Source organism: Fistularia commersonii, chromosome 1 (assembly GCF_037954325.1).
Source record: "Fistularia commersonii isolate RoL2024-O1a breed Wild chromosome 1, RoL_Fcom_v1.0, whole genome shotgun sequence".
Lineage (NCBI taxonomy): Eukaryota > Metazoa > Chordata > Actinopteri > Syngnathiformes > Fistulariidae > Fistularia > Fistularia commersonii.
The window spans coordinates 10130358-10155728 of record NC_141284.1 but is presented as its reverse complement, the minus strand read 5'-3'; the positions used below and the strand labels follow the sequence as shown (position 1 = coordinate 10155728).

The 25371-nt window shown below is 41.2% G+C and overlaps 1 protein-coding gene across 1 annotated transcript in view; it reads left to right on the top strand.

Annotated features, from left to right (window-relative positions):
• Positions 1-15025, top strand: part of eipr1 (EARP complex and GARP complex interacting protein 1) — a 56441-nt gene extending 41416 nt beyond the window's left edge. The window contains exons 7-9 of the mRNA XM_086147093.1: positions 8081-8248; positions 9777-9944; positions 12464-15025. Coding sequence (XP_086003219.1) covers positions 8081-8248; positions 9777-9944; positions 12464-12638 — 511 coding nt within the window. The 3' untranslated portion in view covers positions 12639-15025. The remainder of the gene's footprint in view (positions 1-8080; positions 8249-9776; positions 9945-12463) is intronic.
• Positions 15026-25371: the final 10346 nt, after the last annotated feature.

Here is a 25371-nt window from a genome sequence, read left to right as displayed (position 1 = left end):
ACACGTTGAGGAAAATCTAGAGAGGTGGAGGTATGCGCTGGAAAAGAGAGGAATGAAAGTTAGTCACAGCAAGACAGTGTATATGTGTATGGATGAGAGGAACTCGGCTGGAATGATGAGGCTACAGGGAGTGGAGATCAAGAAGCTGGAGGATTTCAGGTACTTGGGGTCAACAGTCAAGAGCAATGGTGTGGAGTGTGGAAAAGAGGTGAAGAGACGGTTTCAAGCAGGTTGGAAAAGTGTCAGTGTCACTATGTGATTGAAGATTATCAGCCAGAATGAAAAGAAAGGTGTACAAGACAGTGGTGAGACCAGCGATGCTGTATGCCCTAGATGCAGTTACAATGGCGAAAAGACAGGAGGCAGAGCTAGAGGTTGCAGAGATGAAAATGTTGGGGTTCTCTTTGGGGGTGACCTGGTTGGATAGGATCAGGAATGAGTCTATCAGAGGAACAGCAAATGTATGATGTTTTGGAGAGAAGGTCAGAGAAGCCAGACAGAGATGGTTTGGTCTGGTACAAAGGAGGGATAGTGAATATATTGGAATATAGACGGATGCTTGAATTGGAGCTGCCAGACAGGAGGTTTAATGGAAAAGACCAAAGAGAAGATTTATGAACATAGTGAGAGAGGATTTAAGGTAGTTGGTGTGAGTGAGGAGGATACAGAGAATAGGGTTAGATGGAGAAGGTTGAATCGCAGTGGCAACTCTTGAAGGGGCACCTCCAGAATATTCCTACTGTAGCCGACCTATTGTAGCCCAGTTTCCATTGGTTCCCTGGAGGTCATCGGTTCCAATGGCGGTCGTTGTTAACCTGGGCCTCGACCGATCTGGTTATTATGATTGATTCGCATGTTTGGTTTTAGCAAAGGTTTTACGTGGGATGGCTTTCCTGACACAACCCTCTGCATTTATCTGGCCTTGAAACCGGCTCATGGAGACACTCGCCAGTGCCACCCTGAGGCTGCATTAATTTGTACTATACTTTCCACATACATAATTGTATCACAGTGTCATGTGGTTGTGCACTTGTTTATCTCAGACTGATAAGAGTAGAAGTAGAAGAAGTCCCTTCTGAATCTGCCGATGCATGCAAACCTTTAAGAGCAAAAAGATCCCCTGAAGGTTTTTTCTCCTCCCATTTTTATGATTTTAATTTTTGAATGCTAGACATATGAGCTTGTAAAACTAAAAATATTGTGGGGTAAAAAAATATTTAGTTAGCCACCAATTTTGCAAGTTCTCCCACTTAAAATGATGAGAGAGGCCTGTAATTTTCATCAGAGTTACACTTTGACTATGACAGATAGAATGCGAAAAAAAAAAAAAATCCAGAAAATCACATTATCTGATTTTTAAAGAAATTATTTGCAAATGATGATGGAAAACAAGTATTTGGTCACCTACAAACAAGAGAGATTTCTGAATTTTCTGTAATTTCCTTAGTAAGAGGCGCATTAGTCTTCCACACATTACCTGTATTAATGGTACCTTTTTGAACTGGTTATCACAATAAAAGACCCCTGTCCACAACCTCCAACAGTCATACTCTGAACTCCACCATGGCCAATACCAAAAAGCTGTCAAAGGACAACAGAAACAAAATTGTAGACCAAGGAGCTTGGTGTGAAGAAATCAACTGTGGGAGCAATTATTAGAAAATAGAATAGCTCTCAGGCAGGAGATCACAAGGAAGACCAAAGAGAAGATTTATGGATATAGTGAGAGAGGTTATGAAGGTAGTTGGTGTGAGAGAGGGGGATACAGAGAATAGGGTTAGATGGAGAAGGTTGATTCGCTGTTACGACCCCTGAAGGGAAAAGCCGAAAGGAGAAGAAGAAAAGTACAGTGCAAATTAACAATCAAATTAGTGCACACCCTAGAGAGGCTTTTGGAGGAAGTGCTCACACATTCCATTAACCAGGGGGTAATTCGTTGTGATGCAGTGGAGCTCTACACCCCAGCTGTCAGCAATGATGGTCTGGAGTTGGAAGGTAACCTGGGAGCTCAGTTGGATGAGATGTCAGATGCAGTGCCAAACCTGGTTCTGGTACACGGAAGTGTGCACTTCGGTGTGGCGGTGAACCTTGATGTGCTGACATTAAACATGAATCTGCCCAGACCTGCTCATTTTTCATGATACCCTGCTAGACAAACTTGCCTACCTAACTTTGACAAAACTTCCTGCCAGTGTGGGACAGGCCTTTCCAAAGTATCAAAAACGTGCCCCCTCTAAACAATCGGAATATATGGCTGTGGCAATCCTGTGGTGACATCACAAAATAGCGTGTGCCGAATGCGACCTCCGCCAACTTCAGTCCCATTGGTAGCAGTTCTCAGTGACTGTATTTCCAGTTCAGTGGCCTGATCGGATGTCCGTTGGGTATGGCCAAGCAGGTAGATAACCCCAGCAGAGGCGCTAGAGAGGTAGTCCGCCATAAGACTTACCTTGCCTGCAACAGAGTTTTTTTCTGTAGTGAGGTCTGAGATATAAGCGACGTTTGAGTGTTGGCAGGCTGGTCATAGCTAAGACACCTGAATTGCATTGCAGTGGCTTGTAATCATTAAAATGTTAAACTTGTCAGCACCCCAGCAGTGTTGAACTGCAAGGCAAATGTCGGCTGAAGAAAGCAGGCCGTTGCCAGACCCCAACCATCTACATGGACAATAGATGCAACAGAATTGCTAGAAACATATAGGAAAATGTGCCGTGCATAAGTTTAGCTGTGGTGAATTTGCAGTGTTTGTCAATATAAACACCTTACATAAATATAAATCAGAACACAAGAAGAGATTACATTGTATGAAATAAACCTCTGTGTTGTCATGTTTATAGACTGATCGGAGCATGTATGTTTACATCCGTTTCCATAACTTAGTGGTAGTTTGACCCAAAATCAGAATTATTAGGAAGGAAAGAAGAAAGGGATAAGATGATCACCATGGGCCATGAAAACAGATGATGTACTAACAGATGTAGTTCACGACTGATAGGCCACAGTACCACAATGCCACCCGCTCAGATGACATAATGAGACACAGGTGAGCAATCGGGGGACTTGCAGGGAGCTAGTTCAAAAAACACATGATCATTGGCTGACAGAAAAACACATTAAAGGAGGAGTAGATACAAGAGTCTGCTAACCACATATGAACACACAAAGACAATTAAGCTGGTGTAAATTACATCCATAATTACAGAAGACAACCAGTAATCAAATGTCCAAAACTTAAAAAGTCAGAACACATACCAAACACATGTCCAAAGGGATGGATGTGTGTTTGGACACATGTCCAAAACACATATCATGACAGAAAACTGTAATCAATCTAAAGGCAATAAACAGTTAAGTTTCCAGGAAATTTTAACTTGGTCAGCACAAATCTGGTATTTATGCAAATTCGATGTTCCATGCTTCTTAGCCTTTATGTTCTTTGCTTACAACTCTTTATCCTTATAGTCCTTTGCGGTTGGTCAAGGTAAATCTGCAAAAAGCGCATCCTTTAAATTCTGACAGTTTATGGCTAGCACAGGTGAAAAACAAATCCAGTTGGTCAAAGAGGATCAAATACAGCAACTGTTCACCATTCTTTGAGCGAATGTATGAACATTGAGAGACTAATATCCCTTATCGAACCACCTTGGTTGGAGGAATGATAACTGATGAAACACCTTAACACAGGACGACAACTCCCCTTGTTATTGTCTACATACAACAGTCAGTATTGTATAGTAAACATTTCTTAACCGAAAGCCAAATCATGAAAAAGGAGAGAAGACCATATATCAGCAAAGGACAAGGGTTGCTCAACAGGGGAGTTGCTTAGTGGCCTTATCTATGTGCAGATTATTAAGATGAGATACTGCACCTTTGACAGTCCTTCACAATCTGAATTGCTGTAACCCTAACAACTTTGCAGCACATTTTTCATTTGAATTTAATTAATGTCACCTCATATTGATCAACCATCCAATCGACTCTCCTTGACTTTATTGAGAGCATCATGCTAATCATCAGGATCTCTGCCATAGCTGCTTGTTGTAACGATCCCTTACTTTTATTCAACAGCTTACCCTTTTCCCTCTTTCCTTTTCTTCCCCCATCTCTACACATCAACCCTTTTCCACTTGTGATAGAACTGCAATGCATTTGCATACATGTCTGTTCACATGTGCTTATGCACATTTTAAAGAGTAGATTTTTTAATTCATTTGGGTTAGTGCACTCACGGATGATATTTAACAATTGAAAGAGATAAATCAGAACTGTTTGTGTGCAGTCGTGTATTGGGTGTTTTTCAACTTTTTAGATTCCTTCTTAAAAGCCTATATCTTATTTAGTATTATTTATTTATTACACACATAACAGTGTTTGTGGGTATGGGTTTCCCCTATTTTGTGTTTTATCCACTTGTTTGTGCCCAACAATGTGTGTAATAGGTCCCCTGTTCCCTCATCAAGACACACCCACAATCCCCATCTATCTCATACTCACTCCTACAATCACATGCACACACACGGCCTAACTAGCTGAATGACATTAGATTGAGTGTGTTTGATGGTTGAGGCAAGCCAACACTATAATCCCCAACACTTTTACAGACACATTCTCACACACATACAAAAAACACTCCCAGGCCCAACCATTTTTAGCTAGGCCCAAGGGAGTACATGTGCTACTGTATGTCTTTGGGTTTATGGGTGCCTTGAGGAGATTGCTCAGACACACCAGAGAGGGAAACAGCAAAACTAACCCAATTTCCTGCTCCATTTCCTTTCACACGGATGGTGTGTCCCATTCCATGGCAGAATGGGTTAAAAACTAGCCACCCTACAACCTAGGGTCACAGTTTACCTCGCAGTGGCACATCAGTAAGTAAGTATTCTCCCTGTAAGTAAATCATGTGCCTTAGCTCAAAATGAATATGAAATGAAATTGAAGCTGATGAAAAGCTGGAAGACTCAGATTTATACTGCATTGCAGACTGCACTGCTATTTAATTGGTTTTCGGCCTCCCAGAGATCAAAATAAAGGATGCAGAAATTTCAATCAATGACACACATGCTGTCATTGACACACAAGCAGTGTGTTTATTAATTCATTCCAAGAACCAACTGACACCTTCTCACACTCCCCATCTCTTCACCTGCCTGCTGCTGACTTCCAATGATCTTATTCCTCATGGCCATGTCCTCATAGCCTTCTATTGCCATAACTTACTCTGCCATTTGCAGAACGGTTCTCTAAATTGATTAATGTATAACCAGTAACCAAGCTTTGTGAGTAACCACACCAAGATATCAGAAACAGCGCATGATTATATATTATCTATATTGTCTACTAAAAGGTATTTGTCCTACCACTATATGTGACAGTCCATATTCAAGATTATCTGCCTTCAATTTTCCCCCATAATACCTTAAAGTTAACATGTGGAGAAAAAGGGCAAATATTCCATGTCCAAATGTCAAGACAAGTCACGGTTGACTACTTACAAATAGGAGATTCATAAATCATTAGAGCTGATATGAAGTTCAATTCTGATGTCAGCATTGGAGAACTGGAGGAATGCCAAATGACCCATATTTGTTGTATAATTAACTGCTATCTCAGTTTTCCTTTGAAAATAACAGTCCATTTTTTGTATTTTCTTAAGGATAATACAGTAAAATAATATAAAACCTGATCTTTGGATTAAACTTGGACAAAAATGACCACAGTGTATCACCCGTAAAATGCCACATCACCCTGGAGACCCCACAAAATCCTGCACCATTTTCTATATATTATCTTTTCATTTCTTTTGACTGCAATACATATTGAACACACATAGTTGAAGTCCTGGTAAGCTGTGAAGTATTTAACTTGGACACAACTCAGGTCTGAAATTCTTAACATATGGTCATCATGGTTAGAAATATGTTTTTGCGGACTCAAGTTTATTCAGAAATCATGTTTCAACAGTTGGATTGAGTACTTTTGAGTCTGCAATTTCAAGACTAGCTCAATGGTTTTATTTGACTTTTTCTGTCAAGCACCAAGCACATTCCATGCAACTTCCAGTGGTCTCTGCTCCATGGAGCTCATGCAAACTCATAACAACGCCAAGTTGCCAAGACCTTATTGAAGCCTAGCAGTTTGCCCCACATAATTTTCTTTTCTCTTTGTTATTTTATTGAGATGTCAATGAGCACATTAATTGCCTGATTTGATCAGCAGGGTGACTAGCTTACTAGCGCAGCGAACTGGGCTTTAACATAGAAGCTTTCGTATTGACTGAACATAAGCACACCAACCAGAGTTTAGTCAAGCTAGCCTGGAGAGCAAGTGGCATTGGAGGAAATGTATATTTATTTTATACATGCCTTATATGCGGTCACAGTGGAGGCAGGGCTGTGGCTCAAATTAGTCACTAGTATATTCAAATTTATTTATATTTTAAGACCACTAGTTGATTCGTTGTTTACTTTTATGCGTTTCTTTAATTATTCAGTGACAATTATTGAGAGTCTGCCTAAAAAGTGAATGGAAATTGAAATTGTCACCTTTAATATTACACATTTAGGGCAGCTTACTGAACACAATGTTACAGCCTTAGACTTGTTGGTCTTTAACAAGGTCCCGATCAATTTTTTTCTACACCATCAGTAAATCAAATTATGTTGAGTTAAATTAAATGCTGAAATGCTGCGTGTATTTAACTTATTTTCAGCAAAAAAACATAATCTGAGTTGGGCAGCCAGTATTGAGCTCAGTATTGCTTATAGTTTAGTCTTTTTGTATGATAAAGTATCATGAAAAGTTCTTCCACATCAACTAACAGTTAATTGACATGTACTTTTAGAATAACTATCATGCTGTAGCATGTAGATTTAAAAAAATAAATAAATGTAACCACAGTGTCTGGCCCAACCATGCTGTAGCTAGCAAGTACAGGTGTCTTAGAGTTTTTGGACAGCCATTTTTATGATAAACACTTCTTTTTTCTATGCTATTTTCTCCAAAATCTTGTTTCCAGTTTAGAGTAACTGCTCAAACTGCTAAGACTGTCACTGTGCATAGTTCTTGCTGTATACATACTGTTGGTTAAGTGTGTAAATCAAGAGATTTAATGACATGACTCAAAGTGTGCAATGGCCATTTTAGCAACTGGTTTTGGCTTGTTCTTGAGCAAGAAATGAAGCCAAGATATACTCTGGGTGAGCTAATTTGCACTTGAAAATGTATGAATAAATTATAGACGCGGGACTATAATTATCCAACATAAATATTTTCCTTCTTTTTCATTTTCAACATTTTTAACACAACAGATTTTATTATTTAAATATATGTTGTGGTTTTCTCATTTTAGGTTAATTGTCTAAAATTTTTACTGTGTTTTAGCCAGTGAATTTAGCTCTTGAACATAAGCAATGCTCAAAGTAAAGATGTGCTGGAAGGGTCAGTTAAGGAGAAAAGAAAGGGGAGCAGTGGTTTCCTACCAAGTTTACTTTTTTAAGTAAGATTATAAGGTAGAAGAGGAAACTGAGGCAAAATGAAAGGTGATGGGGGTTGGGGTGTCCAGAAAGATGGTAAGAGACACAATGCACTGAAGTCCACTCCATTTGCCCCGACAAGAAGATTCCAACAAGAATTCACGATAACCTAAATGACTGAGAACCTCCATAGGCAATGCACAGAATGTGTCTCTTCCTCTCATGTCATTCTATCAGCTAGCAAACTCAAGGTTTTGTGGTTACAAAGCTTTCCTTTATAATTTACCACCACAGGCATTGGCTTTTTTTCCTGAGCCCAGCCTTCACTGATAGGGAAAGAATGCTTTGATTTAGTCAGAGAATGTTCATAGTTGCATTGACCTTGTGAATGAATTCAATCTTTGTTTGCCTGTCTGTACATTTCTGTTGTTCTTTTTCCCCAAACCTTTGCCTTATCATTTCTCTTTGTGTATTCCTTCTCATTCTTATCCCTCCATCCTAATTATTTCCTCTGAATTGTCTCTAATCTATCTTTCTGTCCTTGCCTCTTGATACATCCTTCTTCCTAACCTGCCGTGTCTTTATTTCCTTTTCCTTTTCAGGCAGATATACTGTATAGAGAATGCTCATGGGCAGCTGGTCCGTGACCTTGACTTTAACCCAAACCGTCAGTACTACCTAGCCAGCTGTGGGGACGACTGCAAGGTCAAATTCTGGGATGTCCGCAATGTTCAGGAGCCTGTCAAAACCCTTGAGGAGCACTCTCATTGGTGGGTGAAGTCACATGCATGTGTGTGTCTGGATGTGTTGATCTGTCACTTGGAGGAGAATTTGAAATAGTCAATATAAGGCTAAATTCCAAATGATTGACTCTCTCGGTCTTGATACTTATTGTATAAATTTGAAATTTCTTTTACAGTTGAGCTGTTTTGTCCTCAGGTGCAACAGTATATTGTGGTGTATGAACATGTTTTCCAACTTCAGTTTGCATGTAAGATATGCTAGTTTAGAAAATGTTTGCTTTAAATGTGATCCACTTTAAATGACAAATTATGGGATTCAAACTACATACCTCCCTGCAGTATCAATTACTGTCAGCTTGCCATTATGTTTTGGTCAGGTAGCTGTAATTTGGGAGACCTATGGTTTAGTATGAAAATCCCCATACTTCTCCATTGCTTTACTCCTCTCTATATCTTATGTTTTAGTTGCCAATTTTAAAGAAAAAAATTGAAATATTTAAATAATGTATGTAGGAAAATCCCCCCAAAAATAATGATATAACATTGCTGCTCAACCATTGATTGCCATTTGATTTTAGTAATCCTTTATCTCCTAAATAATTATGGTAAATTCCACAACTATCTCTAGTGTATTAAAAAGAAGTAATGCCCTAATTAGACGAAATAGACATCTAGTCCTTTTGCAAGTAAAGAACAAAAGAACTGACCACCCAACACACGTCAGTTCTTCTGTTTTTTGCGTCTGACCATATACTTCCCTATGTGAGTTAAATAGATGAACATTGCTTACAAGCCAAGACAGACAGATGTACTACCTTTGTGTGCATGTACAAATGCTCAATACAGTACTGTATAAATAGCTGCGAAGGGGACGTCTTATAATAGGTGTGTGCCTGTCCATGCTTGTGTGCAATCACATGCCACTACATCTCTTTCTGTTAGGTGAAGTGTTTCTAAAAGGTATAGATATTGTCTGTGTGTATGCTTATCTGAAGTGTGTATTGTCGATATCCCTCTCAGCATTTATGTGTGTTTGCTGTTTCTGCTCATTTTTAGAAGCACAACTCGACTATGGCTTCAGGGCCTCTGGGGGTATCAGGATTTTTTTTTTGCAGGGAATCGGATTAGAGGAGTGTGGGGAATGGCGTGGCCAAGGCTGATTTTGTCAACAGCCTCAGTTAACCCTCAATCCCTCCCTATGAGAAAACTAGGATCACACTTCTAGTTGTGCCCCAGGCTTACTGAGATAGAGAAGGAGACATACACAAAAAGAAGTAGGCTGGAAGATAAAAAAGAACCGTAGATTCAATTAGAGAATATACAGCCTAAAAATCCAGCATGTGAAAATATAAGAAATTGAAAGAGAATAAAAATGGAGATAAGAAAAGAGGCAAGAAATATTGTATCAGGTAGTCTTTGAAATGATTGTATAATCATGTTTCTCTTTATGTGGCCTACTTGTATCCTTGCACCAATCTAACATATTTAAAATTGATGCCACTTTCCCTCTCTGTTGAGTATTGAATGTAAATCTGTTACATATGTTTTTTTCAAGGGTTTGGAGTGTACGCTACAACCACAGCCATGACCAGCTGGTTCTGACAGCCAGCAGCGACAGCCGCCTAATTCTCTCCAATATGGTGTCCATCTCTTCAGAGCCTTTTGGGCACTTGGTGGATGATGAAGAGCTGAGTGAAGGGGAGGACAACCACCAGGAAGAAAAGTAAGAGCAACATTGTTTCCTCAGAGCATGAAAGTACTTTCAATGCATTTGAGAGGGACGGCTTAGAGGATCACTTTGTCAGATGGCTTTTTTCTTTGCTGTTTTTGATTTTTCAATTTAATTTAATTTTTTCACTTAATATTCAGAAGAATCTACAGAGATGAAGATGTTGAGGTTCTCTTTGGGAGTGACCAGGATGGTTAGGACCAGGAATGAGTCTATCAGAGGAACAGCACATGTTGGATGTTTTGGAGAGAAGGTCAGAGAAGCCAGATTGAGATGGTTCGGTCATGTACAAAGGAGGGCTGGTGAATATATTAGTAGACGGATGCTGGAATTGGAGTTGCCAGGCAAGAGGTCTTGAGGAAGACCAAAGAGAGGATTTATGGAAGTAGTGAGAGAGGATATGAAGGTAGTTGGTGTGCGAGAGGAGGATACAGACAATAGGGTTAGATGGAGAAAGTTGATTCGCTGTGGCCCTTAAGGGAAAAGCCGAAAGAAGTAGTCCGAAGAATGTAAACCTAAGTGATTTGAAGAATGTGATAGTGGTTTCTTGTCACTAACAAGGACAGGTACATCAAAACAGAGGCCATGTTTTGTATAAGTATGCTACATAAGTATGCTACAATGTGCGCATCAAAACATGTACAAAATATTTAAAATATGTACAAACAAGAACATTACTGTTGTCTGTCTCAGGAGCACAGAATAGCATTTCCAGCTTATATGCATATATTGAAGGATCAAGAGGAAGGGGAACTCTCCGACAAAGCCATGATTAGTTGTTCTTGATTAGTTGCAGGCCTAGTACACTGAAACTGAAATGAACAAAGCATAGTTCTGCTGAGGATGTGACCAAGTGTCATCTAATGTTAAAATGTTGGTGACTTAGTAGGTTATTCTTTTGTTGCTATAAGCATGCAACTGTTCATTAATGCTGCTGTGTCCTGGCTGTGTTTTTTTTCTTACAAAAATCTTACCATCCATCTTAGAATAAATTAAGCCGGACAAAAGGCTTTTTTAAATTTGTTTTGTTGTTTTTTGTTTTGTTCTTTGTTTTTGAAACAAAAATACCTTCTAATGTCATTGTTATTAGCATGCTTTGGTCTAATGTATTCTACAGATTCTTGTCTACTGGATGCCTAGAAATATCCCTCAACATCCTCAAACAAAACAAGAGATGCATGTGTGGGAGGTATTTTTAAAATATGATCCAATATCCAGTTGGAGTGGCAGATCAGACAACTTTAACTTAACTTTGTCTATAGTAAGTTGGCATATTAATTATTCAAGCCACAGGTATAAGTTAGAAAGTACAGAGGTTTCACCACATTCTGTTTTATTAACCGTATGCTCAGAGTGAACAGATAAATATAATTAATTTCTGATGTTTGATAGCTGGACACAAGAGCACATCTTTATACCCCCCATCTCACTGTTTGCTTCCTTAAATTGTATGTTGAATTTACAGCTTTCATTTGCTTAACCAAGTGAAATTGTATAATAAGAATAAGAACAACTTTATTAATCCCGAAGGAAATTGCAGTATAATATGCTTCCCTTCAAATATCTCCAATATCTTGAGGTAAAATCCATGATAGGGACATTCTTACAGTTCTGATTGGTGTGTTTGGTGTATGTCATTCAATCTCCTCGCTGAGTTTCGATGTGTTTCTTGTTAATTTTTCTTCCTGCTTTGAGTCATTGTGCATCCATTCCGTTTACATCACTGATATTATACAACACTAAGAACCTCCAAAATTAAATGGAAATTTCTCTTAACCATTGTTAACTCAGTTATGCATATGGCACAGTGCGCTACCATACAAATTCCCCAAATCAGGTAAGAGTATTGCTTGGGAAAGACTAATGGTGCTCTCTACATGTAATGTACAATGTGCATCTGTACATTTTTCTCAAGGCAGGATTTTTATTTTTCTACTCTCATACATGGAAAATGAAAACAATGTTCAATTACTGTAAATATACCTTCTCACACACATACATACATTAACACTTGGAAAATGAGTTTGTTTTAAAATTTGCTTTCCATGTTAGCAGCTGTTCCCTTCTGGGATCACCAGAAGGTGGTGATCGTCTGCTTCCACCTCTTGAACACCAACTAACTAACTTTATGGTCTTTTTCACTACCGTTCATCCACAAATTCTCTCTCTCTCTCTCTCTCTCTCTCTCTCTCTCTCTCTCTCTCTCTCTCTCTCTCTCTCTCTCTCTCTCTCTCTCTGTATGTATATATACATACATATGATATATATAAAATATGCATGTATATATACATACATATAATATATATATATATATATTATTCACCATTTCACTATGACATTATTGTTAAAATGTAGTCTCTCTTTAATGTCAGCTGATTTGTGACATTTAAGTGGAAATTGCCTTTATCAAACACTAGCTGACAAAAGGATACAGGGGTTGCAAATTGAATGCCTGTGATGTTTTCGGTGTCTCACTGTTACATGTGTCGTTTTTCTGCATGCATGATATTCAGGGTTAAGGAGCCTTTAAAGGACAGTGTGGTGTCAACCTATGAAGAGCATGAAGACAGTGTATATGCAGCAGAGTGGTCATCTGCAGATCCATGGCTGTTCGCCTCACTCAGCTACGACGGCCGTCTTGTTATCAACAGGGTCCCACGTGCCCTGAAATACCGGATCCTGCTTTGATAGGGGTGTGTGTGTGTGTGTGTGTGTGTGTGTGTGTGTGTGTGTGTGTGTGTGTGTGTGTGTGTGCGTGCGTGTGCGTGTGTGTGCGTGTGCGTGTGTGTGTGTGTGCGTGTGTGTGTGTGTCTGTGTGTGTGTGTGTGTCTATGTGAATGTGTGGTAGAGGTTCAGTGAAGTGCAAATACTCCACTCACTGCATAACTCCCAAGGTTGTTTGTCTGTATATGAAATTGTTTACTTTGACCAAACTAATTCAAATGCTTCAATGACACTACAACTAACAATTTGATAGAAAACTTAACATGGGTACATTCATGTGTTGTCAGGGGTGCAAAGGTTTGAACTTTTGGCAGACTACAGCATGTACTGTATGCCTGCCAATTTGGCTTCTGTTCTCCCTTTGATGTATGTGGGTTTGAAGACAGACTACATAGGTGATCAGTTGTGTTGATTTATACAAAATTGAAATAAAAACAACAAATGGAAAAATGTTGGGGATGCAAACATTTTTCATTTCCTAACAACAAATATTTCAATGAGCACAACTGAAATTAGGTGCTTTGACATATGGAGAATTTTCAATCAAGCTGTCAGATGTCAGGCTCATATAAGATAAGATAAGATAAGATAAGATAAGATAAGCTTTATTGATCCCCATAGGGGAAATTCCTTTGTCACAGCAGCATAATAGTTATAATGTCAAATATGAATATGAATTTAAGTGTAGATATAAATAGAGAGACAGTTAGAAAACAGAAGATAGCAAGACATCCATGAATAAGTAGACAGCAGGGACAACAACAACAGCAACAACAGTACCCAGTCTATACATGTGATGCCACACCCAAAAGAGAAAAGCTACATGTAACTACCCATTGACCAACTGACTTGGTCATATACCAAGAGCAAGAGAAGTCACCTGTTCATACTAAGTTGTCTGACGAATAATAGACATTCATGAGAGAGTTTCAAGATTTTCATGTTTGTATATGGTCTAACAAATAACACCTGCTTTTTTGGGGGAAAAATAAGGTTTAAAACCATCCTCAAAACCTTGGCAATGCTTTGCTTCATAAATGTTGTACTTTACAATACTGTATCATGAATTATATGATTACCGTATTTTTCGGACTATACGTCGCTCCGGATTATACGTCGCTCCAGCCAAAAATGCATAATAAAGAACGAAAAAAACATACACAAGTCGCACTGGAGTATAAGTCGCATTTTGGGGGGTGGGGAATTTATCTAATAAAATACAACAACAAGAACAGACATGTCATTTAAAATTTTAATGACGAACAATTTAAAATAAAAATAGAATAGAGGCAACAGCAGGCTGAGCGATATGCTTACATTACATGACACAACTGAGAAAGTGTGTGGTATGTTAATATAACATACTAACAGTTATTCCGATAACTCTAGCATAAATAACATGATAAGAAGTTTACCAAATTCATCTGTGTCACTCCAAATACCCGGTAACTAAAATCCCATGAACTCTTCATCCTCTGTGTCACTTCTCATCAACTCCGGAGGTAGAAGATGCGGCGCTTCCTCTTCTACGTCACTTACGTCAGACTCATCGTCACTTCCAGTTCCAACTATTCCAGCCTTTCTGAATCCTGCCAGAATGTTTCGGTTGTCACCGAAGCCCATGCTTTTTCGATCCATTCAATAACTTCCACTAAAGTTGCACGGCGCATTCGTTCCTCTAGCTGTGGCCACCTAGCTTTTAGCCCGCGATTGGCTTTTTTTGTTGTCTTCATTTCAGTTAGAGTTACCTAAGCTTTTCGCCAGTCTCTTACAAGCTTCTCGCTAACTCCAAACTTTCTCTCTGCAGCTCGATTACTGTTTTCGGCTGCATATTTTACTACTTGCAGCTTGTAATCAGCAGAATACGATTTCCTTTTCGGTGCCGTTTTTGTTAAGTTCTTCGCTAATGTTGAAATTATTATCACAGGCCTGTAGCGCCCTCTTGCGGTTCAATGTGAAAATAACGTGAAATTATATACCGGTACCGGTAATAATGTGTTAAAAATTTCACACATAAATCGCTCCAGAGTATAAGTCGCACCCCCCACCAAACTATGAAAAAAAACGCGACTTATAGTCCGGAAAATACGGGATGTATGTTTAATTGTGAACTGTGCTTCCTAAGATTTTCAGCGACCTTGTAATATTTCTTTTTTTTTGCTCTCATTGAACAGTTGTGGTATTCCCTCTAAAATACTGAAATAAAAAGAATGAATACATTTTAAAGAGATTATACTGTATGCAAGTAGTGTATTAGTCTCACTAATGTTGTTAATAGTTGAAACTGTCATTTTTCAAAGATCCCTAAAAATGTAAATGTATTCCATTAAAAACAAATGTATAAAAATCCATTACAAGAGCACTAAACTGTAATCATTTGTTCTCATTCATTTCCAAAGCCCAAGTTATTCTCCTTGACATTCTCCACTCCACTCCCTTTGCTCATATTTTTACTTCTCCTTTCGGCTTTTCCCTTCAGGGGTCGCCACAGCGAATCAACTTTCTCCATCTAACCCTATTCTCTGCATCCTCATCTCTCAAACCTACCACATTCTCATCTTCTCTGACTACGTCCATACATTTTCTCCTTGGTCTTCCTTGAGAACTCTTGCCTGGCAGCTCCAATTCCAGAATCCTTTTACCAATATATTCAGTATCCCTCCTCTGTACATGACCGAATCCCCTATGTCTGGCATCTCTGACCTTCTCTCCAAAAAATCTATCGTGCCGTTCCTCTGATAGACTCATTTCCTGATCCTATCCATTCTGGTCACCCCTAAAGAGAAGCTGAACATCTTCGTCTCTGCCTCCTGTGTTTTGGTCATTGTAACTGTTTGCAGTCCATACAGCATCGCTGGTCTCACCACTGTCTTGTACGCCTTAGTACCCCTGACTCTTTTCTCCACCTATTCCAACCTGCTTGAACCTGTCTCTTCACCTCTTTTCCACACTCTCCATTGATCTGGACTGTTGACCCAAAGTACCTGAAATCCTCCAATTTCCTGATCTCCACTCCCTGGAGCCTCACCGTTCCACCTGAGAAGGGGCTCAGAGCTGATCCCTGATGGAATCCCACCTCCACCTTGAACTTCTCTTTTACCCCTACAGCACGCTGCACCACTGTGTCACAGCTAGCACACATGACCTGCACCAGTCCAGCCTACTTCTCTGCCACCCCAGATTTCCTCATGCATTACCAGAGCTCCTCTCTTTGCACCCTGTCATATACTTTTTTCTAGGTCTACAAAAACACAATGCAGCTCCCTCTGGCCTTCTCTGTACTTTTCTATTTGCATTCTAAATGAAATACTGCATCCGTAGTATTCTTTTTAGGCATGAAGCCATACTGCCGTTCACAAATCCTGACTTCTGTTGTCATTCTAGTTTCCACCACTGTTTCCCATAACTACATTGTATGGCTCATCAGCTGTATCCCTCTATACCGGTAGTTGCCGCAATTCTTCGCATCCCCCTTATTCTTAAATATCCTGTTGAATAATCGAGTCAGAAAGTCTACTGCTGCCTCTTCTACACACTTCCACAACTCCACAGGTATATCATCAGGACCAACAGCCTTTCAACTCTTCATCCTCTTCAGTGCCTTCCTCACTTTTACTAATCTCTGCTACTTTGTGTTCTACAATAGTCCCCTCATCTACCCTTGCTTCTTCATTTTTTAAATTCATCAGCTTACCAAAGTACTCTTTCCATCTTCCCATCTCTCCTCTAGCATCTGTCAATACATTTCCCCCTCTATCCTTAATCACCTAGACCTGTTGTACATCCTTTCCATCTTTATCTCTCTGTTTCGCCAACCTGTATAGATCATTCTCTCCCTCCTTACTGTCCAACTGAGCTTACAGGTCATCGTACGCCCTTTGTTTTGCCTTTGCTACCTCTATCTTTACCTTACGTTGTGTCTCCATGTACTCCTGTCTGTTCTCTTCAGTCCTCTCAGTGCCCCCCTTCTACTCTGCTAACCGCTTTCTCTGTATATACTCCTGCCCAGCCTCATTCCACCAAGTCTTCTTATACCTTCCTTCGAGATGACAAACCAAGTACTGTCCTACCTGTCTCCTTGATAAGACTAGTTGTTGTTGTCCAATCATCTGGAAGCTCTCCCTTACCACCCAGAGCCTCTCAACTCCTCCCTGAAAACCATACAAACTCCTCCCTTTTCAGCCTCCACCTCTTTGTCCTCTGCTCTGCCTTCCTTGTCACCAGAGTGACAAACCACCATTCTCTGCTGTCTGGCTACACTCTCAGAATTACTTTGTAGTCACTGATCTCAGCCACTAACAACATTGAGCATCACACCTTCAATTTCCAGTTTCAGACTCTATCTGTCTGGAAGTCTATCTGTCATTCTTTTCACCTCCAGAACATTCCTAACAAAATCCTTCTCAAGATAACTCCTACTCCATTTCTCTTGTCTGTACCATAATAGTAAAACATTAAGCCTACTCGTAAGCTTCTAGCCTTACTACCTTTCCACTTGGTCTCCTGGACACACTTTCCTTCTTTGAATCATGTTGACCAACTCTGTACCTTTTCCGGTCATAGTCCCAATATTCAAAGTCCCTACTCTCAGTCCCAGACTCTTGCCTTTCTTCTTCTCTCTCCGCTTCTGCCTTCCTCCTCTCCTTCTTTGACCTACAGTAGCCCGGTGTCCATTGGTTCCCTGTAAGTCATCAGTACCAATGGTGGTTGTTGTTAACCCGGGCCTCGACCGATCCGGTATGATCTGGTTATTATGGTTGATTCACATTTTTGGTTTTGGCAAAAGTTTTACGCCAGATGCCCCTCCTGACGCAACCCTCTGCATTTATTCGGGCTTGGGACCGGCTCAGGGAGAGACTACCCCATGCCCCCCCTCCCGATGCTGGCTTGGGGAGACACCGGCCAGTGCCTCCCTGAGGATGCATTTCTCCCTTTGCTCATATACAAACTGATAAATCACATTACCAATGGTGCTGCACTTACACAATCTTGAAGACCAATGCAAGGTAATATTGATAAAGAAAAGATAAACTATTTTTGGCAAATCAGTCTTATAGGGTTAAATAGGGTCCAGCCTACCATTTTCCACTGGATGATTGAACAAAACTGCTAGGTAGAACCAATCTTCCCTCTCATTCTCTTCCTGTGGCTGTCTTGAAGCTGTGTCAGTTATGGGAGACTCCACTGACAGGCCTTTTAATTGCAGCCTACCTCCGTGGATCTTCACATTCATGCACAGTTGTGCCAAGGGAGGGTATGGGTACTTCATTAGCTATGCCATTCAGGAGCAGACAGTGCTACGGCTGAATACAGAGTACATTTGGTACTAATCAGAAAAGCTTCTCTCTCACTCACACACACACACACACACACACACACACACACACACACACACACACACACACACACACAGCGTGCTTGCTGCCTCACAAGCAATTATTCAGAGGGGTAAATGCAAAGCGATAGTGAAGAGTGATCACAGAATGTTGTGGGTTCATGGAATGATTGTCAGAAACAACATAATAGAAGGCAAAATTTGTCACCCATTGGCTAGTGTTTGGTGTTTCCTGAATACAGCTGTGTTCAGACGTATAATGTGTAAAATATATGTGTCAGTTTATGTCCATACCAATGCATGTTATTTTTGACCACATTAATATTATGTTCATATTTTTAATGGAGCGATATTTTCCAATTTTGTGTAGACTATCCACCAGCAAATATGACTGCAGGTTTGTGAAACTACAGCTTGTCATTCCACATGATTGACACTTGAATAATTGTTGGGGAATCAATGCCAGTGGCTCTTACTTATGGCTGAGTAGCTTGGCAAAATGAATTAAATCAGGTATGATCAATAGTTGGGGTAAAGGTTTTTTGGCAACCTTTGGACAATGAAAAACAATGGCGGGAAGCAGAGCCATTACCACCATACACAACTGTAAATCATTTACATTGCCAAACAATGAGGTCAAACAGTGATTTTGGAGCATAACAATACTTTTATACATATTCAAGTGCATACACAGCAAACATATGACATTATAAGTCTATATTTTAATAGTTTCTTTCAATGTGTTGAAAGAAACACGTTGAACTGAAAGAAATGTTGGCACAATAACAGGAAACAATGGCGAACTAGCTGATATGAAAGAGAGAAGAAAAGTGCATATACTGTGTGTTCAAGAGACCAGATAGAAAGGTAGTACAGCCAGATGCATTGGAGGTGGATACAAACTTTTGGAGTAGACGGGACGAGAAGGAGTGGGTGTAATCCTGTCAGAGACTGATAAGTGTCATGATAGAGATTGAAGGTGTGATGATGAATTTTGTCAGTACTAACGTCCCGCAAGATAGTTGTGAGTAGGTGGAGATAGCTATTTTCTGGAATTAAGAGCACCTAGGGGTTGAGAGTGGTGGATTGGAGCAAATCTCAATGGTTATGTTGGTCAAGGGAAGAGAGGAGATGAGGAGGTAGAGGGCAATTATTGTCAGAAGGATTAGAACACAGGGTAGATGGTGGTAGATTTTGCAAAAAGAATGGAAATTGTTGTGGAAAAGGCAAGACAAGAGGTTTCTGATGAGTTTTATGAGAAACTGGAGAGATACACTACATGGCCAAAAGTTTTCACTCACCGATCCAACTAATCGGAAGCAGGTGTTGCAGGTGTCCTCTCCCATGGCTAATAGTGTATAAAATCAGACACATAGGCATGCAGACTATTTTTACAAACATTTGTGAAAGAATGTGTCGCTCTCAGGAGCTCAGTGAATTCCAGTGTGGAACTGTGATAGGATGCCAACAGTGCAACAAATCCAGTTGCCCAGTTGTCCAGCTGTGTTTCCTCGCTCCTAAATATTCCACAGTCAATTGTCAGCTGTATTATAATAACATGGAAGTGTTTTGGAATGACAGCAACTGTCATTTTGGACAACTCCATGCTCCCAACTTTGTGGGAACAGTTTGGAGCTGGCCCCTTCCTTTTCCAACATGACTATGAACGAGTGCACAAATCAAGGTCCATGAAGATACGAATGACAGAGTCTGGTGTGGATTAACTTGACTGGCCTTAACTGAGGTCCTGACCTCAACCCAATAGAACACCTTTGGGATGAATTAGAGCGGAGACTGAGAGCCAGGCCTTCTTTTCCAACATCAGTGTGTGATCTCACAACTATACTTCCGGAAAAATGGTCAAAACTTCCCATAAACACACTCCTGAACCTTGTGGACAGCCTTCCCAGAAGAGTTGAAGCTGTTATAGCTGCAAAGCATGGACTGACATCATATTGATCCCTATGGGTTATGAATGGGATGTCACTCAAGTTTATATGCGAGTCAAAAGAGGTGAGGAAATGCTTTTGGCCATATAGTGTATCTATACCAATTGTCATGGTAGAGAGACAGAAGGATGTACAGCAGGTTTGGGTGATTAGGGATAGAGATAGAAATGTGCTAATGAATGAGGAGAGTAAGGGAAATAATACTCTTTAAAACTGATGAATGAAGAAAATGGGAGCAAAGGATGATTGTAAGAAGTTAGGTCAGTAATCCAGGAAATCCCAAGGATTAATTATGTTGCGGTCAGAACATGTTTGATGAGAATGTAGAATGGAACAGCAGTTGGTCTTGATGATGTGCAGTCTATTCTGCTGTCTTTTGGAAGCTCCTCCTGACCAACCTCTCCCTGAAAACCACACAACATTCCTCCTTTTTCAGCTTCCACCAGATATAATAGCAATGTGTTAAAATGTCTTGGTCCAGACATTACATTGAAGTAAAGTGCTACATAATCCATGACAACTTTTTTAAAAGGTAAACACATAATATATAGCCATGCAAATTTGCCCTTATGAAGTCCCAGAATAATTACATTGCAATAAATCGGGAAAGTAAATCACTTGCATCAATGGTTACAACCTACGAAATGTAACTGAAATGACCAGTAACAACAAAAAATGACCAGTTTCTCTGATACACTCTTTTTATTCATGTTAACTTTTCAATGTTTTTTAAGTTCTAGCCTTGTTTCATGACCTTGCTTACCTTGCACTGTCACAGTGCAGCAAACACAATGGTCTCTAATCCTGACTCAGTGCACCTCAATTACGAAATAAGCATACGGGTTGGATCCAGAGTTATGGAACCTTACTAACACAACACACATATAATTACCTCTCAAAAGCTGTAATTGTGCTCATTTATGATGCACTTTGAGGGTATCCACTCCCATTCCTCAATGGTGTATCCATGGAGATTGAAAGCCAATTGCTGCTGAAGAGCATCACATGTTGTAGGAGGCTCACTGGCTTTACAGTCTTTGTTTCTTCTTTGTTTTGAAACAAGGCATCTGTCATAGAAAAAGGAAGATGATCGTTGAAGAGCTACATAGGCAAGAGGAGGCAGGAGGGTGTACTAAGGTAGTGCTGCAGGCAAAGTAAGGACAGTGGGTGAACTGGGAGAATGTGGAGTGGAAAGAAAGTTGAAGTGGAGAGAGTTATAGAGCATGGAATCTAAAAGAATTCAATTTATCTTGGGGGCTACTTATGATGTACTACCATCTCCTCCTAAAACAGGGGTTGGGCAAGGATGCTGCCTGGCCATCGTGTTCTGGTGTATGGTGTAGGGATATATCGTCAGGGTGTAATGTTGGCCTTTCCCCAGGGGCAATACACTTAGTGTCAAGACCGGGTTGCTGATAGTTTGGCAGCTCGCAATGGAGGAAAAACATCTCAACATCCTGCTGACGGGAATCGACAATCCTTCGGATGGTGTACATAGGGTGCCTTCCAACAACCCGGGTGGGTGTAAGGGGCTCGGAAGGAGGTCACAAGGTACTAGCAAGGACAGACTTGTCCTGGGACACATGGAAGGTCAGGTGAACGTGGAGACAAGGAGCATGCAAACCGCAGAGGGGTTTGCTTCCGATTACAGACTCTACTTAAACAGGCCGGGAAACAGGAATCTAGGTACCAATTTCCAGAAGGTGGATCATACTCAACCCAGGGGAGGAACTGGCTCCATTCAGAAGGGTTGATGGACATGAGGCATCTGAGGGTGGCCTCAAGTTCTTGATTCATCTGCTACGTCTGACTGTTGGACTGGGGTTAAAAGCCGAAATGTGAGAGACTTTTGCATCGACTGCGAGGTAGAACTGAGATCCATGGTTAGAAAGAATCTATTGGGGGATGGTGTGGAGACAGAAGAGATGCTTGGCCAGCAGTTAGGCTGCTTGAAAAGCTGAGGGGAGCTTGCTGAAGGAAACAAGGTGACATGCTTTGAAGAAATGGTCTATGATGGTGAGAATGGTGGTCATAAATTAAGGGTGGGGGGGGGGGGTCCAGTGGTGAAATCAAAAGCAATATTTGACCAGGGTCTTTTTTCAGAATGGCCAGAGGTTGAAGGAGTCCCGCGGGTGGTCGATGGGAAGGCAAACAGGGCAAGCGAGAGTGTAGTTCTTAACATTTTTATAGATAGACAGCCACAAGAAGCAGCGGTTTATTAGGGCAGCGGTTCAGCTGATACCTGGATGTGCAAAAAATCTGGATGAGTGGGCCCAGTGGATGAGATGAGAGCGGACCAAGGTGGGGATGTATGTCTTGCCAGGTGGACCAGTGCCAGTGTCTGGTTCCGTCTGGAGTGCCTGGTTGATGACATTGTCAATGGCCCAAAAGAGAGCCCCAATGGTGCAGTTAGGTGGCAGGTTGGAAGCTGGGGTCTTGTCGGTGTCATCAAAGGAGATCTGACAGGAAAAACCATCAGGCTTCATGTTTTGAGTACCTAAACGATACGAAATGGAAAGGTTGAACTGGGAAAAGAAAAGAGACCAACGGGATTGGTGCAAGTTTAAATGTTTGGCTGCCTGTAGGTAAGCTGGGTTCTTATGATCTGTCCAGACTAGCACAGGATGTTTAGTGCCCTCCAACCAATGCCGCCACTCCTCCAAAGCAAGTTTGATGGCTTGGAATTCCTGATTTCCTACATCATAATTTCTCTAGGCAGGGGACAACTTGTGGCAGAAAAAGGCACAAGGGTGGAGTCTCCCATAAGAGTCCGCGTGTTGTGACACAACCCCACTGACCCTTGTTTCAGAGAAGTCAAGCTCAAGGACAAATTGTCGGGGTTGGGCTGGGAGAGGATGGGTGCTTGGGAGAACCTCTACTTCAGGTCCAGGAAGGCCGAGTTAGCTTCAGGAGACCATGAGAACGTGATCTTGGTGTAGGTGAAAGCAGTCAGTGGGGAAGCAGTCTGATTGTAATTCCTTAGGAAATGGTGATAGAAGTTTTCAAACCCTTGGAACCTCTGGAGTTGTTTGCAGGTTTGGGGAATTGGCCAATCCAAGAATGCTTTCATTTTCAAGATCCATGAGAAGCTTCCCATGGTCTAGGATATAACCGAGAAAAGGGACAGATGGTTTGTGGGATTCATACTTTTCGGCCTTGATGTAGAGATGATTCTCTAAGAGTCGCTGGAGGACCAGGCCGACATGTTTCTGGTGGTAAGCTAGGGTCTTGGAGAAAATAAGTATGTCATCCAGGTAAACAAATATGAAAATGTTCAGGAAGTCAGAGTGCATTGTTTACTAGGGCTTGAAACACGGCTGAGGTATTGCAAAGTCCGAAAGGCATGACCAAGTATTCGAAATGTCCAACGGGGGTCTTAAAGACTGTCTTCCATTCATCTCCCTGGGGAATCGAACAAGATGGAAAGCGTTGCGGAGATAGAGCTTGGAAAAGCCAATGGCTCCTTGAGTGGGTTTGAAGGCTGATGAAAGGAGGGGTAAGGGATATTTATTCTTAACGGTGATCTGATTCAGTCCTCTGTAATTGATACAAGGCAGGAGGGAGCCATCCTTCTTACTGATGAAAAAAAAAGCCTGCCCCCAGGGTAGATGAGTGGTGGATAACACCTGCAGTGAGTGATTCGTGGATGTATTTCTCCACAGCTTCCCTCTCCATACAGGAAATATTAAAAAGCCAACAAGAAGGTAGCGGTGCCCAAGGGAGAAGATTTATTGCACAGTCAAAGGGGTAGTGAGGAAGATGAGAGAGAGTGCCTTGTGTTTACTAAAGGCTTGGCTGAAATCATTTTTCAGGGATAATTGACAAGTCAACTGGGCCAGCTTAGCGGGAGGCTAACCCTGAAGAAGCGTCTGCTGGGTCAGGAGAGCCAGATTGTTCTGTCATGATTTTCAGTGTGTGTCTGACCCAAATGCGAGGACATTCAGGAGGTAAGGCATCTTAAGGGTGGCGTGAACTGCTGGCTGGTGAGGAGAGGCATCGATCCTCAGGAACTGGTGAGGAGAGACAAGCTGTAGAGTACAGGGCCAAGGAACTAGTGAGGAACAACCAACAATCTGGCACCCAAAGTGCTGCCAGCAGGCTCCTCTTATCTTGTGCCTGATAAGGTCTGATGAGCTGACATCCAAATCAGGATCTCTGGGGAAGAACAGAGGTGAAGGGAAATGCACATAGACCCCTAGCCCCGGATTACAACAAGGTGTGCTGCTGTGATTTTGCGGCAAGTCTGTCATTGCCCTACAAACTGTGTTGGGGATTCCCGGTTAGAGCCTGAAACTTGCTGGCAGAAACATGTCTCTGGCAGCAGAATGAGCAAATGAATAGTTTTGATTAACACCAGCAGGACTGGAGTTTTTGGGTACTCCTTTAAGAACTGAAGAGGGATCATTTGATCCCCTGCCCTGGAATGCTGTGGCTGAGCAGACCCTGTTGTTATTCTAATGTGCCACTAATGGCAGGCAGCTACTTGCTGGGAGTACAATGCAAGGTGTGAAATGTAGGTGAGGCCTTAGTCTTCTTGTGGTCTTCACATTCTGCAGTCATGGCCAAAAGTTTTGGATTGACACTTTCACAACATCTGTTCCTTCAGGGTTTTAGGTGTTTGCCAGATGTTTTTATGGTTGTGTCATTCTCCAAACTTTTGGCCATGACTGTACAGACCTGGTCGTCACATCACAATTGATGAACAGCTTTACCGATCAAAGACATGTTGCCCTTTTATTCAATATATTGCTACAAAACCAGATAAGTTTGGTATCAAGTTCTGGGTGGCTTGTGACTTGACATCAAAATATATCGGCAACATCTTTCTATATGTTGGCAAAGGACCTGGTCGTCCCAAAAAGGAGAGACTGCCTGAGAGTGTGATAATGTAGTTGATGGGACCATTTCTGGACCAGGGCAGAACTGTCACAACTGACCATTTTTTCACCTCAATTTCACTTGCAAAAAACTTGCTCAGCCGGAAAACTACCCTTCTTGGTACACTCAAGATGATTTGCAGAGAAATTCCCCCTTTGGCTCGAGAGATGAAATGCAATGAGTTCAGCACTCAGGTGTTTTCAACGACTGACGCCACCCTGATAGTGTATGCAGCCAGCTGGAAGAAGACTGTCTATGTTATGAGCAGTATACACGGTGTGGTTCAGACTGAGGACAGCCAAAAAAGAAAGCCAAGCACCATCACCCAGTACAATTCCACAAAATCTGGTGTCAATGCCACGGATCAGATGGTGCACGAGTACGGCATACGGGCAGGAACACAAAAATGGCCAGTCACTGGGTTCTATAACATGGTTGACATGGCAGCCCCGAACGCCCATGTGCTGTATCAAGCCTGCACAGGAAGGAGGGAAAGGCGGCCATATTTTCTGATGCGGCTTGCAAGTGATTTGGC